Here is a 15195-nt window from a genome sequence, read left to right as displayed (position 1 = left end):
GTTACAAAAGATTAGATTTCAGATAAACACTGTTCTTTTGAACTTTCTATTCATCAAATAATCCTGAAAAAAAATATTGTACACAAATATTTTGTACAATTGTACACATTAAATGTTTCTTGAGCAACAAATCAGCATATTAGAATGATTTCTAAAGGATCATGTGACACTGAAGACTGGAGTAATGATGCTGAAAATTCAGCTTTGATCACAGGAATAAATTACTTTGTGAAATATATTCAAATAGAAAACAGTTATTTTAAATTGTAATAATATTTCACAATATTACTGTTTTTTACTGTATTTTTAATTAAATAAATGTAGCCTTGGTGAGCAGACGAAACTTCTTTTAAAAACATTAAAAATCTTAGTGGTTCCAAACTTTTGGACTGTACTGTATATATATATATATATATATATATATAAATTTGAAGCTTAAAGGGATAGTTCACCCAAAAATGTTGTCATTATTTACTCATCCTCATGTTGTTATAACCTGAATGAGTTTCTTTCTTGTTGAACACAAAAGAAGATATCTTAAAGGGGATCTATAATTTTCACAAGATGTAATATAAGTCTCTGGTGTCTCCAGAATGTGTCTGTGAAGTTTCAGCTCAAAATCCCCCACAGATCATTTATTATAGCTTGTCAAATTTGCCCCTATTTGGGTGTGAGCAAAAACACACCGTGTGTGTGTCCCTTTAAATGAGAGACTCAGGAAGAAGTTACAACTTTTAGGACGTTTCTGAATGGTTAGTGGATAAATTGATGTAGTTGCTGTGGAGTTGATTCAACTCATCCACTAGCATGTGCCGTCATGTTCATCTTTTGTGTTGAATTGACCCTCGTTTGTGAAGCAGTCCGGCGTAAAATGACGGCATGACAACAACACTCTACTACAACAACTCTTTCTCTTCTCTAAAGCAACCCAACATGGCCCCGCCCCCTTTGTTGTGTGTTCTCGGGGGCGGGGTTTATGTAAATTTTAGGGTTTGTGATGTCACTAATCCGGGAAGAAGCTCGTTGTAGTTCCTACCAGCCTTTTGTAAATATGAAAATATCTCCCTTTGCATTGAACTTTGAGCGTTGTAACTTTGCAGATGTTGTTTATGCTCAAACAGCAACATTACACACTAACTAAAGTTAATTTTTTCCTACTATGGAAGTCAATGGGTGCCGTCAACTGTCTGGTTACCAACATTCTTCAAAATATCTTCTTTTGTGTTCAACAGAAGAAAGAAACTCATACAGATTTCGAACCACTTGAGGATGAATAAATGATGACAATTTTCATTTTTGGGTGAACTGTCCCTTTAAGAGTCATAGTCGAACTGTCTGTTCGGAGAAAATGAATATGTTTACATTGTTAGAGTCGATTTACAGTGTATTTTTCACTGACCTTGTACATACACCGCATATTCACACATGCCTTGAGTTTCATGCAGTTGTTCTTTAATAATGGCCTGAAATCAGAAGCAACACGAATCAGTTAACGTCATCAAGAGTAGTCTACAGTCTCTGTAGGATGTTCATGATTTACCTTGCAGGTCTCATAATCTTTGCGGATGTAATGCAGATGTATAAGCCAGTTTCTCCTCTCCAGAATGGGAAGCTCAGGAGCTGCAGACAGAAGAAACACAAACTGTAGAGATCAATCTATATATACGTATAGTGGTCTAGACACTAAAAAATATCATTGCAGGATCTTAAAGTACACTTTTCTTCATCATGTTTGAAGTCTAAGTATATCTGTCAAATGTTTTGCTTGTAAAGTGTGTTTGCAAAGACTTTCAGACATTTTAAAGTGCGATTTAACTGTTCAGAAACTTTTTTGGGCCAAAGATTAAAGAGATGAGACTGATTCCACATAAAAAGCTGTTTCATCTTGTGTAGGACATTAACTGGTCTAATCCTGAAAATGCAAACATCAAAGGCGGCATTGAAAATCAGCTTCTATTTTGGATATAGAGGGCAGAGAGGCATGCTGTGCGCCGCAGCGGCCTCCTCTCGCAATGGGGGGCCACACAAGACTGCTCATCCCAAATCCAGCGGGTTCCAGAACAAAAGGAGCCCGTCCGCCGTGACATGCAGCGTCTGCATCTTCCTCCTCTTGCTTACAAGCCCCCTGGCAAAATCTGATCTCAATCCGTTCTATTCCTGGACAGACTTTTCCCTGTGAGCCATAATCCTCTTCACTGGAAAATGGGGCCGAAGGCAGGAATAAAGGCAAACAGCGCCACCCACAGGATGAATGGATTCAGTGGAACCTCAAAAATGCTTCTGTTTAGTGTTGCAGTACTTTATCATTTTAAAACTGAATTTTATTATAAATGTATACAGATTTCTGACCTTTCTTCGGACGGGGTTTCTTGAGGTCTGTGGCCACAGGCAGCTGCACATCCTACACACACAAAGGATAAAATATGTCAACATAATCAATCATAACCTGTGTGATAAAATTATATTAATTCTTGTTATAATATTATTGTTGTGCACTTGATACACTTTGGCTGCTGACAAATATTGTGCATTTAATATTTAATTTAATGTCAGGAGAAGCCATGAGAATAATCATGTAATATTTTCAGAATAAAGACAGCATAACAAATACGATAATACAGTTTACTTGCATTAAATACTTGCATTAATACAGTTTACTTGCATTAAAATCTGCTTAACTGTCAAGAAAAACAGTTAGAATGCAATAAATCTTAAAGGTCCTTGAATAGACTTGATTTTATGTTCATAATATAAGCTTATTTTGATTTTAAGCTAAGTCTGTGCTTTTAAATATTCAGCGAAATATAAATAAAAACAGCCTAACGTTACTTTTGTTATTTAAAATCTTTCAGATTTTCTCTTTGCAGATATCATTAATCTGACAAACAAGTAAATAACGAAGAATAGCGGTTACAGACTACCACAAACAACCACAAAGATGATATATGTTCATATTAAAGCCATTAAATACAATAAATTTTGTATTTTAATGAAAATATCCATCATTTCTCACCGTTTTCATCCCGTCGTCCGCCATCGCGCTCCTCTCCTTCTCACTTCCGGCGGACGCTTCTTTCTCTATGGCAACACCGGGACGTCCGTGACCACGTGATTTGACATATATAAACAACAGTCACTTCGGATTACAAACTATATATAATATCACTAGTGAGGGTGTGTACTTATATGTTGGGCATATAAGACAAACTGTCAAAGTATTATTAGTTTAATTAAAAACAAAAGTGTGCAAAATACACAAAGGTGTTATTTTCAGCCATTTCCCAGCAATTCATACACGGAAAATAACGAAATACAGTCATCTGACTAACACAACGGATAAACACATCAGGTGTGTAAAATGTCACATTTAGCAAAATTTTGATTGTCAAATAAATGTTTTACAAATTGGATTGTTTCAGACAGATTTAATGGACCTAATTTTTGACTTTTTTAACCTTTAATTAAAGGGCTAGTTCACCCCAAAATGAAATTTCTGTCATTAATTACTCACCCTCATGTCGATCCACACCCGTAAGACCTTCATTCATCTTCAGAACACAAATTAAGATATTTTTTGATGAAATCTGATGGCTTAGTAACACTTTCAGATGACCAGAAAGCTACTAAAGACATATTTAAAACAGGTCATGTGACTACTGTGATATTATAAAGTGACGAGAATACTTTTTGTGCGCCAAAAATAACGACTTTATTCAACAATATCTAGTAATGGGCGATTTCAAAACACTGCTTCATGAAGCTTCGAATCTTTACGAATCATTTGTTTCGAATCAGTGGTTCAGAGCGGCAAAATCACGTGATTCAGGTAAACGAGGCTTCGTTAGGTCGTAAGTTTTTTAATTTTTTAATTTTTAATTTTATTTTACAAGACAAATATAAGACATTGTAATACACATCACGTTACGTCGTAAGTGTTTTGAAACTTCAATAGTTCACTTGACTTTGGCAGTTTGATTCACGCTCCGATCCACTGATTCAAAACAAAAGATTCGTAAAGCTTCGAAGCTTCATGAAGCAGTGTTTTGAAATCGCCCATCACTAGATATTGTTGAATAAAGTCGCTATTTTGTTATTTTTGTCGCACAAAAAGTATTCTCGTCGCTTTATAATATCACTGTAGTCACATGAACTTTTTTAAATATGTTTTTAGTAGCTTTCTGATCATCTGAAGGTGTTAATTATCTCCAATGAGCCATCGGATTTCATCAAAAATATCTTAATTTGCGTTCTGAAGATGAACTTACAGGTGTAGAACGACATGAAGGTGAGTAATTAATGACAGAAATTCATTTTTGGGTGAACTAACCCTTTAAACATAAACAAAAAGGCATGGTGGATAAAATCTGGTTGCTTTATACATCTGCATAGATTGTAAGCACTAACTCTATAATCTAATTCAGATGACAGGCTTATCTGCTTGACAATATATGTAACTTTTCAGGGATTCTGTAAGCAGGTTTGGGTTTAATGCAATTAAAAACATAGTTAAAGTGAAAGCAGCTTAACATGTGGATATATATAATGTTTAACCTTGTAATCTGACATTGAATTTAACATCTTAAAGTCTATACATTTCAGGATTGAATCAAAAAGTTTGAATCTGGCCCCAAAAGTACAGCATCACAGCACATATTACTGATCCAGGAACAGCTTGAACTTTTCCTCATAACCCTGAACATGGACAAGACACATGTAAACTGATCCCAGATATGTAGTGTTTCCTCTGAGCGAGGTTAAATTCCCTGATCGACTCTCGTTGTTTGAGCAGCAGTCTGGAACAGTGAGGTACAGTAACTGTTGGATGAGAATCAGAGGATTGAGGCGCAGTTTTTCAGCAGCAGGGGTTTGGCGATCTCCAGGATGTCCAGGTTGGGGTCCAGCGATCTGCCCAAACCCTCCAGGACCATGATGGCAAACACCATAGACGCGAAATTACTCTCCAACTTCACCTGCCACGAGCAGAGCAAAACACACGGCACTTAACACTTCAGCGTAAAACTCACAATAGCATCAAAATACAATGTGATATCACTACAATTTGTCACATTAAATATTTGTGCATGCCAGATTTCAACACAAACATATCTGTTTATGATTTATTTATTTGGCAACACTTTACAATAAACTTTATTACTTAACGTAAATGCTTCTAAAGCATTTATTAATTTTGACATTTAATAATACTTTTATTAAACATTAATAAAATCATAATTTGCATCTGTTCATATTATTATTAAGATTAATGAATACTATTTTTCATGTTAATGTTAGTTATTAATAAAGTTATCTAATGGGACCTTTTTGTAAAGTGTTACCTTTTATTTAAATCACATATTTAAGACTGTTTACTATATTTTATTCCCCATATTTCTTCAATTATTGAAGAAGAAGAATATTCGCTTATATAATGCTAAATTTGTTAACTAAATTTGTTAAAACTGAAATGCACAGCTTTTTATCACTACTTCCTGTTTACAAATGTAAATGCTGCTTATTGGATTATTAAAAAGTAGATGTTCAGTGTTGGGTGTAATGCATTACTAAGTAATTACTGCAATTTAATTACTTTTCTACTCAAAAAGTAAAGTAAGGGATTATTACTCTTAATGTTTCTCTAATTTAATTACAGTTACTCCTGATGTAATTGCATTCTATATAATTCTATACACACTACCAGTCAAAAGTTTGGCAACGTTACTATTTTTAATGTTTTTGAAGGAAGTCTCTTATGCTCATTAAGGCTGCATTTATTTCTTAATAAATACAGAAAAAACAATAATATTGTGAAATATTATTACAATCTAAAATTATGGTTTTCTATTTTAATATACTTTAAAATATAATTTATTCCTGTGATCAAAGCTGAATTTTCAGCATCATTACTCCAGTCTTCAGTGTCACATGATCCTTCAGAAATCATTCTAATATGATGATTTATTATCAATGTTGGAAACAGTTGTGCTGCTTAATATTATTTTATAACCTGTGATACTTTTTCAGGATTATTTGATGAATAAAAAGTTAAAAAATATCAGCATTTATTTAAAATAGAAATCTTTTGTAACAATATACATACGTTCAAAAGTTTGGGGTCAGTAATTTTTTTTTCTTTCTTTTTTTGAAAGAAATTAATACTTTTATTCAGCACGGATGTGTTAAATTGATTAAAAAGTGATATTAAAGATTTATATTGTTAGAAAAGATTTATATTTTGAATAAAAGCTGTTTTTAACCTTTTATTCATCAAAGAATCCTGAAAAAAGTATCACAGGTTATAAAATAATATTAAGCAGCACAACTGTTTCCAACATTGATAATAAATCATCATATTAGAATGATTTCTGAAGGATCATGTGACACTGAAGACTGGAGTAATGATGCTGAAAATTCAGCTTTGATCACAGGAATAAATTACTTTGTCAAATATATTCAAATAGAAAACAGTTATTTTAAATTGTAATAATATTTCACAATATTACTGTTTTTTACTGTATTTATTATGAAATAAATGCAGCCTTAATGAGCAGAAGAGACTTTGTTCAAAAACATTAAAAATAGTTATGTTTCCAAACTTTTGACCGGTAGTGTAAAACAATAAAATTTAACATCTAATGTTAATTTATTTATTTGAACAAATCAAAATATCAGTTTCATGTCTATCCTTGTATTGTTGAACTGCTTGAGGCTGATGTGAGATTTAAAAAAAGAAACTAGTAAGAAGTAATCCAATACTTTTGAGAAAGATTCATTCGTACAGTAATCTAATTACACTGCTGAAGATTAAATTAGTTGCTTTTTTAAAAATAACTTACCCAACACTGTAGATGTTACATTAAGCGACTAAGTATTATTTTACAGACAGCTTATGATCTACTAACTTGTGCTGATAACAAATGATGCAACTGAATTAAGTTTGGAGTAATTTAACATCAAGTTAAAGCAGCTGCTCTCACCTTGTGATGGATCAGTAAACCGAAGACTCGCGACAACAGCTCGGACACCTGGATCTATAAAACAACAGATACTGTGTGAAACATAACATTTTTAATCCCAGCAATACTGAAATCTCATAGTAAGCACAGATATAATGTACTTTTCATCAGATTAAATACATAAATAGACTACTAGTCAAAAAAGAACAGCATTTAGTTGGAATAGAAATCTTTAGTGACATTATTAATGTTTCACTGTCACTTTTGAACAATTTAATGCATCCTTGCTGTATAAAAGTATTCATTTCTTTAAAGAAAATCCAAAGTTTTGAATGGTAGAGTATCAGTTTCCACAAAAGGTTTTCAACATTGATAATAAATCATCATATTAGAGTGATTTCTGAAGGATCATGTGACACTGAAGACTGGAGTAATGATGCTGAAAATTCAGCTTTGATCACAGGAATAAATTTTATCTTTTAAAAGAATCATACATAGATCTAACAAATTATGGAAGTGATGGAGGTGTGTAACTCTGTACCTTTCCCAGGGAGAGCGTGTCACTGAGCGCATGATCCACTAGTTCAGCCATTTCCTTCTTGAAACTCGTCACATCCTGGCACTCGTTGGCGCGGGCGTGATGAAGAATTAGCTCTGCAACTCGCTCGCCCTGGAAACACAAGTGCAGTACATGAGGTCAATGTTGTTATCAACTAAAACTAAAACATACACTTGCTGACTTTGTAAATGGTTTCAGAGAAAACCTGGGCTGAGGATCACACAAGCACACATTCAAGCTATTCTGAACTCATGCAGAAACATGTAGCTATGAAAATGAAAACAAAATGTGTTCTAAAATCGGCTTAAAATATCAATCATGTTTGATCTCCTCTGACAGACGTAAAGCTAAAAAATCTGAGTCTGTGCCCATCACGCACTTTTTCCACTAAATCTGTCAGCTCAAATCTTCAGATTGGCTCTGACTTTAGGCAACTAGCCTCAACTCCTATAAACTGAAGAAATCTTATTACGTATTCCAGTCTTAAAACTAAAGCGATTAAAAAGTGTTTTAGGTCATTGAAACGAAGCTGAAGTTAAATAAAATATTAGATGAAAAACTAAAAATGGGCAACTAACTGAATTAAATAAGTACTAAATTACTCAAACTAAGATGTAAATAAAAAACATATTAAACATAATACACATATTAAAAAAAGAACAAATAATAATAATAAAAAAAAATGACAAAAGGACTAACAAAATCTCTAAATATAAGTCTCTTCTGCTCACCAAGGTTGCATTTACTTGATTAAAAATGCAGTAAAATCAGTAAAAATTGTGAAATATTATTACAATTTAAAATAACTGCTTTCTATGTGAATATATGTTAAAATAAAATTTATTCCTGTGAGCAAAGCTGAATTTTCAGCATCGTTACTCCAGTCTTCAGTGTCACATGATCCTTCAGAAATCATTCTAATATGATGATTTGCTGCTCAAGAAACATTTCTGATTATTATCAATGTTGAAAACAGTTGTGCTGCTTCACAATTTTGTGAAACCATGATACTCCACCATTCAAAACTTTAGGATAAGTACATTTTCTTTAAAGAAATTAACTCTTTTATTCAGCAAGGATGCATTAAATTGATCAAAAGTGACAGTAAAGACATTTATAAAAATAAAAGATAATTCAAAATATTAATAAATACTATAATACTATTAATAATAATATTTTTTGAGCATCAAATCATCATATTAGAGTGATTTCTGAAGGATCATGTGACACTGAAGACTGGAGTAACGATGCTGAAAATTCAGCTTTGATCACAGGATATAAATTACATTTTATTATTTATTCACATAGAAAACACTTATTTTAAATTATAATAATATTTCACAATATTACTGTTTTTACTGTATTTTTAATCAAATAAATGCAGCCCTGGTGAGCAGAATCGTAAATATTACTAAAATAGCATTGACGCCGACTTCAACAAACACATCTTCAACATTTCAGGAAGGAATCGCTTGAAATGTGTCTCTTACTAAATCCACAGTCCAATACAATCCACATCTGTCCTTTACCTGCTTGAGAACGACAGCGGTGAACACGGCTCTGAAGTTGCGTTGATCCGTCTCGCTCAGCTGCGCCACGATGCCCGCGTCCAGTAGCACCAGCTGCAGGGCCGGAGGAGTCGGTCTCATGCTGACCACCACAGTGTCCCACAGGTCCGTCAGAGTGGCCCTGTCCTGGGCACCCTCTCCTCGCCCACCCTGCACCAGGATGTTCCCAGGATGGAGGTCCCCGTGGACGAAATTATCCACAAACACCTGACAGAGATGACCACAAGTTAGACAGACTTCAGTGTAACAAACACACATAATGAATCTGGTGATTGTTTAACAAACCATTTTCAAAAGAAGGTCGACGCCCATCCTTGCGATTCTCTGCTTGATTCCTGCTGGGACGTCGGCGCTCATGTACTTGGAGATGGGTTCACTCTCCTACAGGAGCACAAATCAAAGCGTTAGTTCTTCTCAGTCAAATAAAATAGGATAATTATGCAATATTATAATGATTTTACCTCGTACGTTTCTACCAACACAGTCCTTGTGACGAACGGTCGGAGGGGTGTCGGAAACTTCACGTATTCCAGATCTTTGAAATTTTTTTGGAACTTTTCGATGTTCTGGGCCTCAAACCGAAGATCGATCTGCATCAAATAGGATGTTAAAGCACAAAATCACTTTGAAGCAGTGATATATTAGTATCATTGAGACACTATTATAGTCAGTGTTTGAGGTAACCTTTACAAGTAACGTGAGTTATGTAATCCGATTACTTTTTTCAAGTAACTAGTACAGTAACGCATTACTTCGATGTTACGAATAAGCAAAAATAACTTTAGATAAACATTACATTTGTTTAATTTTTTTTGTTTTTATTGCTGAAGAGTGTTGAACTTTCTTCACCTGCGGCACAGCTGAAAAGTTTGTTCGAGCAGCGCCCTCTACTGTACAGATGTGAATTTGCATTTCCTTTATCATTTGCACTTTTGGTGTAAAAGGGCCTTTACATTTGCCAAAAAAGGAACTTTTTTTGTTATAAAAAAGCAAACAAACAAGCCCAGGTGAGGAAAAGTAGCGCAAATGTAATGCATTACTTTCCATGAAAAGTAACGCAATTAGTTACTTTTATAGGGAGTAATGCAATATTGTAACGCATTACTTTTAAAAGTAACTTTCCCAACACTGATATATATATATATATATATATATATATATATATATATATATATATATATATATATATATATATATATGTATTTTTTTTTTTTTTTTTTTAGTATTTTGAAATAGTATTTTTTTAATTCATTTTCATTTTTTTTATTTTAGTTAATTTTTTTTTATTTATTTTTTTAATATGTCTATATAGTTTTTATTAATTTTATTTCAGTTATAGTTTTAAGTTAAATTACATAGAAATTTAAAATATTGCTTCAGCAAATAGCTGAAATAAAAAAAATAAAATTTAAAGTCGGCACAATATGTAGGATTTTGGATTAAAATAATGTAATATATTTTGTTGACTTGTGTACTTAAATTATCCCAAATGTTTCCAAGAATGTTTATATCCAGAGAAATAAGCAATTTTAACCAGGACACGGACCTTTCTAGATCTGGAGGGAAAAAACAAGCCACGGCCTCTATTTTTCTCATCCAGTAATCCATTTCAGAAAATACATCACAATACTGAAGTAAAGTTGGTCGCAACTTCCGTTTCACACTGACTTTAACGTTTATTTTATTGGTAACACTTTACAATAAGGTTCATTAGTTAACATTAGTTAACTACATTAGTTATAATAATGAACTGCACTTATACAGCTTATTAATCTTTGTTTATGTTAATTTCAACATTTACTAATACATTATTAAAAACTTATTTGCATTAGTTAATGCACTGTGAACAAACAATGAACAACTGTATTTTCATTAACTAACGTTAACGAAGATTAGTAAATACAGTAACAAATGTATTGCTCATATGTTAGTTAATACATTAATTAACATGAACCTTATTGTAAAGTCTTATCATTTTATTTCAAGCAACGAAAATGCTTCGTAAGGTTTCAGATTAGGTTAACTGGCATGAAGGAACGCTCTTCATAAAGCATCAGTACCTGTTTGGTCATGAGCTTCTCAAATTCATCTACGATCTCAGGCAGGCTGAGCCACTTGACGCCGGGCAAACAGTTGAGGAATAAACTTCCAGCTTTCATTAGGATCAGATCGATCTGGACCTGCTGCCTGATTCCTGGATGGAGAACCTGATTGAAGAAAAAAGAATAATGATGATCATATTAAAAATCCTCATAACAGGGAAAAAAGGCAAAAAACACTAACCAATAAAAAGACAATAAACCCAGTAATACATTTTATTTCAGCGCATGGAACATTATAGCTGTTTTTTTGCTGGTTTACCATCCCTGATCCTCTGTTTGAGGGTTAATGTTAGTCCTAAAAAACAAAATCACATCCTACATCATTTTTTTAAGAGACACTACAGACAAAAACACTGTTTTATCAGGCACCTGTCAATTTTGAGATTTTGCACTTTTTGGCTTTTCATAAAGTGTTTTTTTCAGACTGGTGGAAAGAAAACATCTAAAATACACTTTTAAGTGTATGTTTTATAGAACTTCATCTAATTGCGTCAGTAGATTTCAATTACAGTAAATATCTTTAAAGGATGTTTTCTCGAAATGAGTTTTTTCTCCTGCTCTGAGTCACAAATCTCCACTTCAGCAGAACTTACATACACAAACTTTATTCCTATCTACATTCTGAAGGTTTTTACTGAGGGATTTGTTGATATATAATTAGCCTGATTTTATACAGCATTTTATTCCTAAAAAAATGGTGAAAATTATTTTTTTTTCTGGCTGTTGATAGTATTTTCTGACTGATGGAGTGATAAAAAGAGATATAATAAGAGATTTGAATTTAATATGTCCAAAAAATTAAACAAGCACCTTTTGAACCTGTCATCCAATATTCAGATTTTTGTTCTAGAAATGTATGCAAATTAGCGCATATTTAATTAGATAACACCTCATTTGCATATTTAAACATAACATATTAGAAAACTTGTAATACAAAAAATGTTTGCAATTTTAGATGTAATCAATCAGCTGGGGAAGTATGGTGGGCTGCATTTATTTGATCAAAAATTACAGTAATATTGTAAAATATTTTTACAATTTAAAACAACTGTTTTCTATTTTGATACACTTTAAAATATAATTTATTTCTGTGATCAAAGCTGAATTTTCAGCATCATTAATGTCACATGATCCTTCTGAAATCATAGTAATATGCTGATTTATTATCAATGTTGGAAACAGTTGTGCTGCTTAATATTATTTAGAACCTGTGATCCTTTTTCAGGATTTATTCATGAATTAAAAGTTAAAAAAGAACAGCATTTATTCAAAATAGAAATCTTTTGTAACAAATAATACACTACCATTAAAATTTTTAAAATAAATTAATACTTTCATACAGCAAGGATGGGTTAAATTGATAAAAAGTCATAGTAAAGACAATGAAGACTGCAGTAATGATGCTGAAAATTAAGCTTTGATCACAGGAATAAATTACATTTTAAAGTATATTAAAATAGAAAACAGTTGTTTTAAATTGCAATAATATTACTGTTTTTTTCTGTATTTTTGATCAAATAAATGCAGACTTAATGAGCAGAAGAGACTTCTTTCAAAAACATTAAAAATAGTAATGTTTCCAAACTTTTGACCAGTACTGTACCTATACCAAAATACCAAAAGAAATGCATATGGTTTGATCTGAGACAATAAATAAACATTAAATGTAATTTAAAAACCCCATTTCACCTTGATAATCTGTTGCATTTCTGTGCTATACACAAATAAATAATTGCAACACACAATAATAAATAATTTCACTGGGAATTAACTGGAACGTGAAAAAATATTCAAACTGAGCCAGATGATTCGGACGGGTTTAAAAAGCAAGAAAGTAGCTAAATATGATACCTTAACAGCCACAGGTATCAGACGCTCCTCCTCAGGGTGTTCGTCTGGACCAGGTCTCTCTGTCCTGATATCCGTCTCCTCCTCATCCTTTTTCATCTCCCAGATGTCACTCAAAGCTCCTCCCAGACCAGGGATCTCCCAGGCTTCCAGGAGATTCTTCTTCTCCAGTTCCTCCACCAGCTGCTGGAACGCCGGATCTTCCACGCTCGCCACCTTGGCTTTGGCGCGGTACACCTGTGCCACGCATCCCGACCCCACGGGCTCCTTACTGTCAAACACAAACATCTGCCTCCATCCTTCCCCAAACGCCCTCCTCAGACAGAGCTTGGTGTGAATCCAGGGATGGGGCTTCACCTGCACATGAAGCCTTGAGAAGCGGTCGCAGAAGTCCTGCGAGAAGAGGTCCCGTCTGGTGCTGGCCCACTGGCCCAGTTTGATAAAAGTAGGTCCAGATGTTTCCGTGACCCAAAGCAGGGCGTCCAACCAATGGGACGCCCAACGTTGTGATATTAGAGTCAGCGGATATAGAAGAAGAAGGGGGCTGAACTTCAGATAAAGCACCAAGGCACGCAGTCCCAGACGCAAGACGAATACTAACCTGTGGATCTGCACTCGGGCGATTGACTTCCTCTCTGTGGTTCTGTGCTGATGGACGGCTTCCTGGCCCGAGGCGTAAGTGATGCCACATGCAGTCCAACAGAAGAGTCCCACTTTGGGGGTTTGAGATAAAAGACGAGTACCTTTGACAAGAAACACTCTACGGGACGGTATTCGAATCGATACCCTGTGCACAATGCACCTGAAGCTCTGGAGCAGGTGCTTTGTGCAGAATGCAGACATTATTGATACAGTTATTATTATTATTATTATTATTTACACATTTAGCAGTTGCTTTAGGATGCATGTAGATCTATTGAGATTTCTGTTCAGAAACACATGCAAATCATGCATACAGTATTATTAATAATCATTTACTTTTACATTATTTAGTGCACTACTATGTACACATACACAACAATGAAAAAGCTTTATATCTACGATGTTATGTTATAATATTATACACAGAAAGATTCAAATTACAGCTGCACATACAAACACGTAATCAAATTGTCATTTTTCGCTGACAGAGCTCCAATACAGTGTTGTTTAGCGTTATTTTCTCATTGCACCTGCACAGATGAATTCATTCAAACGTTTGTTATGAAATGTTGCTCCTTTCGTCGGGTCCGGCTGATAAATCCCTCCGTGTGATTCTCGCAACATCAGTTCCGCTGCTCAGTGGACATGGATTTGTTGATTTATTGATTAATAATGAAAGTACATGTTATATTTAAAACTCAATAAATCATCAGCTCAGCAGTAATAAACACATGATAGTAAGAAATGTAAGTAGTCGTTGAGTGCATTTAGCCCTAATTCAGTTTCATTATAATTAAATTGAAAAACGCGAATAATAAAATAAATAAATAAACAAAATAACATAATGACTAAATTTTCGTATTTTTTAATATGAAATATATTATTTTATTGCAGTTTTGTTTGTACTTTTTAGTATTTTTAACGATTTTTATATTTTTATTATCATCATCATTGTTGTTGTTTATATTAGTAATTATGTATTACCCCTCTTGTACTATAAATATAAAATTTTCAAGATTAATAAATGACACTCATTTCTTAGTCTTATATGTCAATATGTAATTAGTCGTCTTTAAATATGCACTGCATGCATAATAAATAAATATATTATAATAAATAGCTTTATAATATTAGTAATTAAAGGACGTACCGGAAATCCAAATGTATATTTTCTAAATAGCGGTCGGATTATTTTCTTTCCACACCACACGACCTAAGCTCACAGCATCCAAAGAGAATTGACACTCTCACGCTCTCATGGTAGACATCTTTAAAGGGTTAGTTCACCCAAAAATGAAAATAATGTCATTAATTACTCACGCTCATGTCGTTCCAGACCCGTAAGACCTTCATTCACCTTCAGAACACAAATTAAGATATTTTTGTTGAAATCCGATGGCTCAGTGAGGCCTGCATAGCCAGCAATGACATTTCCTCTCTCAAGATCCATTAATGTACTAAAAACATATTTAAATCAGTTCATGTGAGTACAGTGGTTCAATATTATTATTATAAAGCGACGA

The 15195-nt window shown here is 33.5% G+C and overlaps 2 protein-coding genes across 3 annotated transcripts in view; both read right to left on the bottom strand.

Annotated features, from left to right (window-relative positions):
• bbs4 (Bardet-Biedl syndrome 4) overlaps positions 1–3078 on the bottom strand; it is a 15289-nt gene extending 12211 nt beyond the window's left edge. The window contains exons 1-4 of the mRNA XM_048159181.1: positions 3014–3078; positions 2350–2401; positions 1541–1620; positions 1400–1463 (exon numbers count right to left, since the gene is read on the bottom strand). Of these exons, the coding sequence (XP_048015138.1) occupies positions 1400–1463; positions 1541–1620; positions 2350–2401; positions 3014–3037 (220 nt within the window). The 5' untranslated portion in view covers positions 3038–3078. The remainder of the gene's footprint in view (positions 1–1399; positions 1464–1540; positions 1621–2349; positions 2402–3013) is intronic.
• Positions 3079–4465: 1387 nt separating this feature from the next.
• On the bottom strand, positions 4466–14911 carry adck2 (aarF domain containing kinase 2). Of its 2 annotated transcripts, XM_048159142.1 has the most exons (9): positions 14823–14911; positions 13034–14304; positions 11141–11287; positions 9542–9670; positions 9366–9461; positions 9042–9287; positions 7495–7623; positions 6975–7028; positions 4466–4970 (listed from the first exon to the last, which is right to left on the bottom strand). In XM_048159142.1, exons 2-9 carry the CDS (start codon positions 13871–13873, stop codon positions 4830–4832), a joined length of 1782 nt encoding a protein of 593 aa, XP_048015099.1. In that variant the 5' UTR covers positions 13874–14304; positions 14823–14911; the 3' UTR covers positions 4466–4829. The 2 variants fall into 2 exon arrangements, with proteins under 2 accessions (XP_048015099.1, XP_048015100.1); XM_048159143.1 differs by lacking the exon at positions 14823–14911 and having other exon boundaries at positions 13034–14535.
• Between the last annotated feature and the right edge of the window lie 284 nt (positions 14912–15195).

Source organism: Megalobrama amblycephala, linkage group LG15, assembly GCF_018812025.1.
Source record: "Megalobrama amblycephala isolate DHTTF-2021 linkage group LG15, ASM1881202v1, whole genome shotgun sequence".
Lineage (NCBI taxonomy): Eukaryota > Metazoa > Chordata > Actinopteri > Cypriniformes > Xenocyprididae > Megalobrama > Megalobrama amblycephala.
This window is presented reverse-complemented; position numbering and strand designations above follow the sequence as displayed.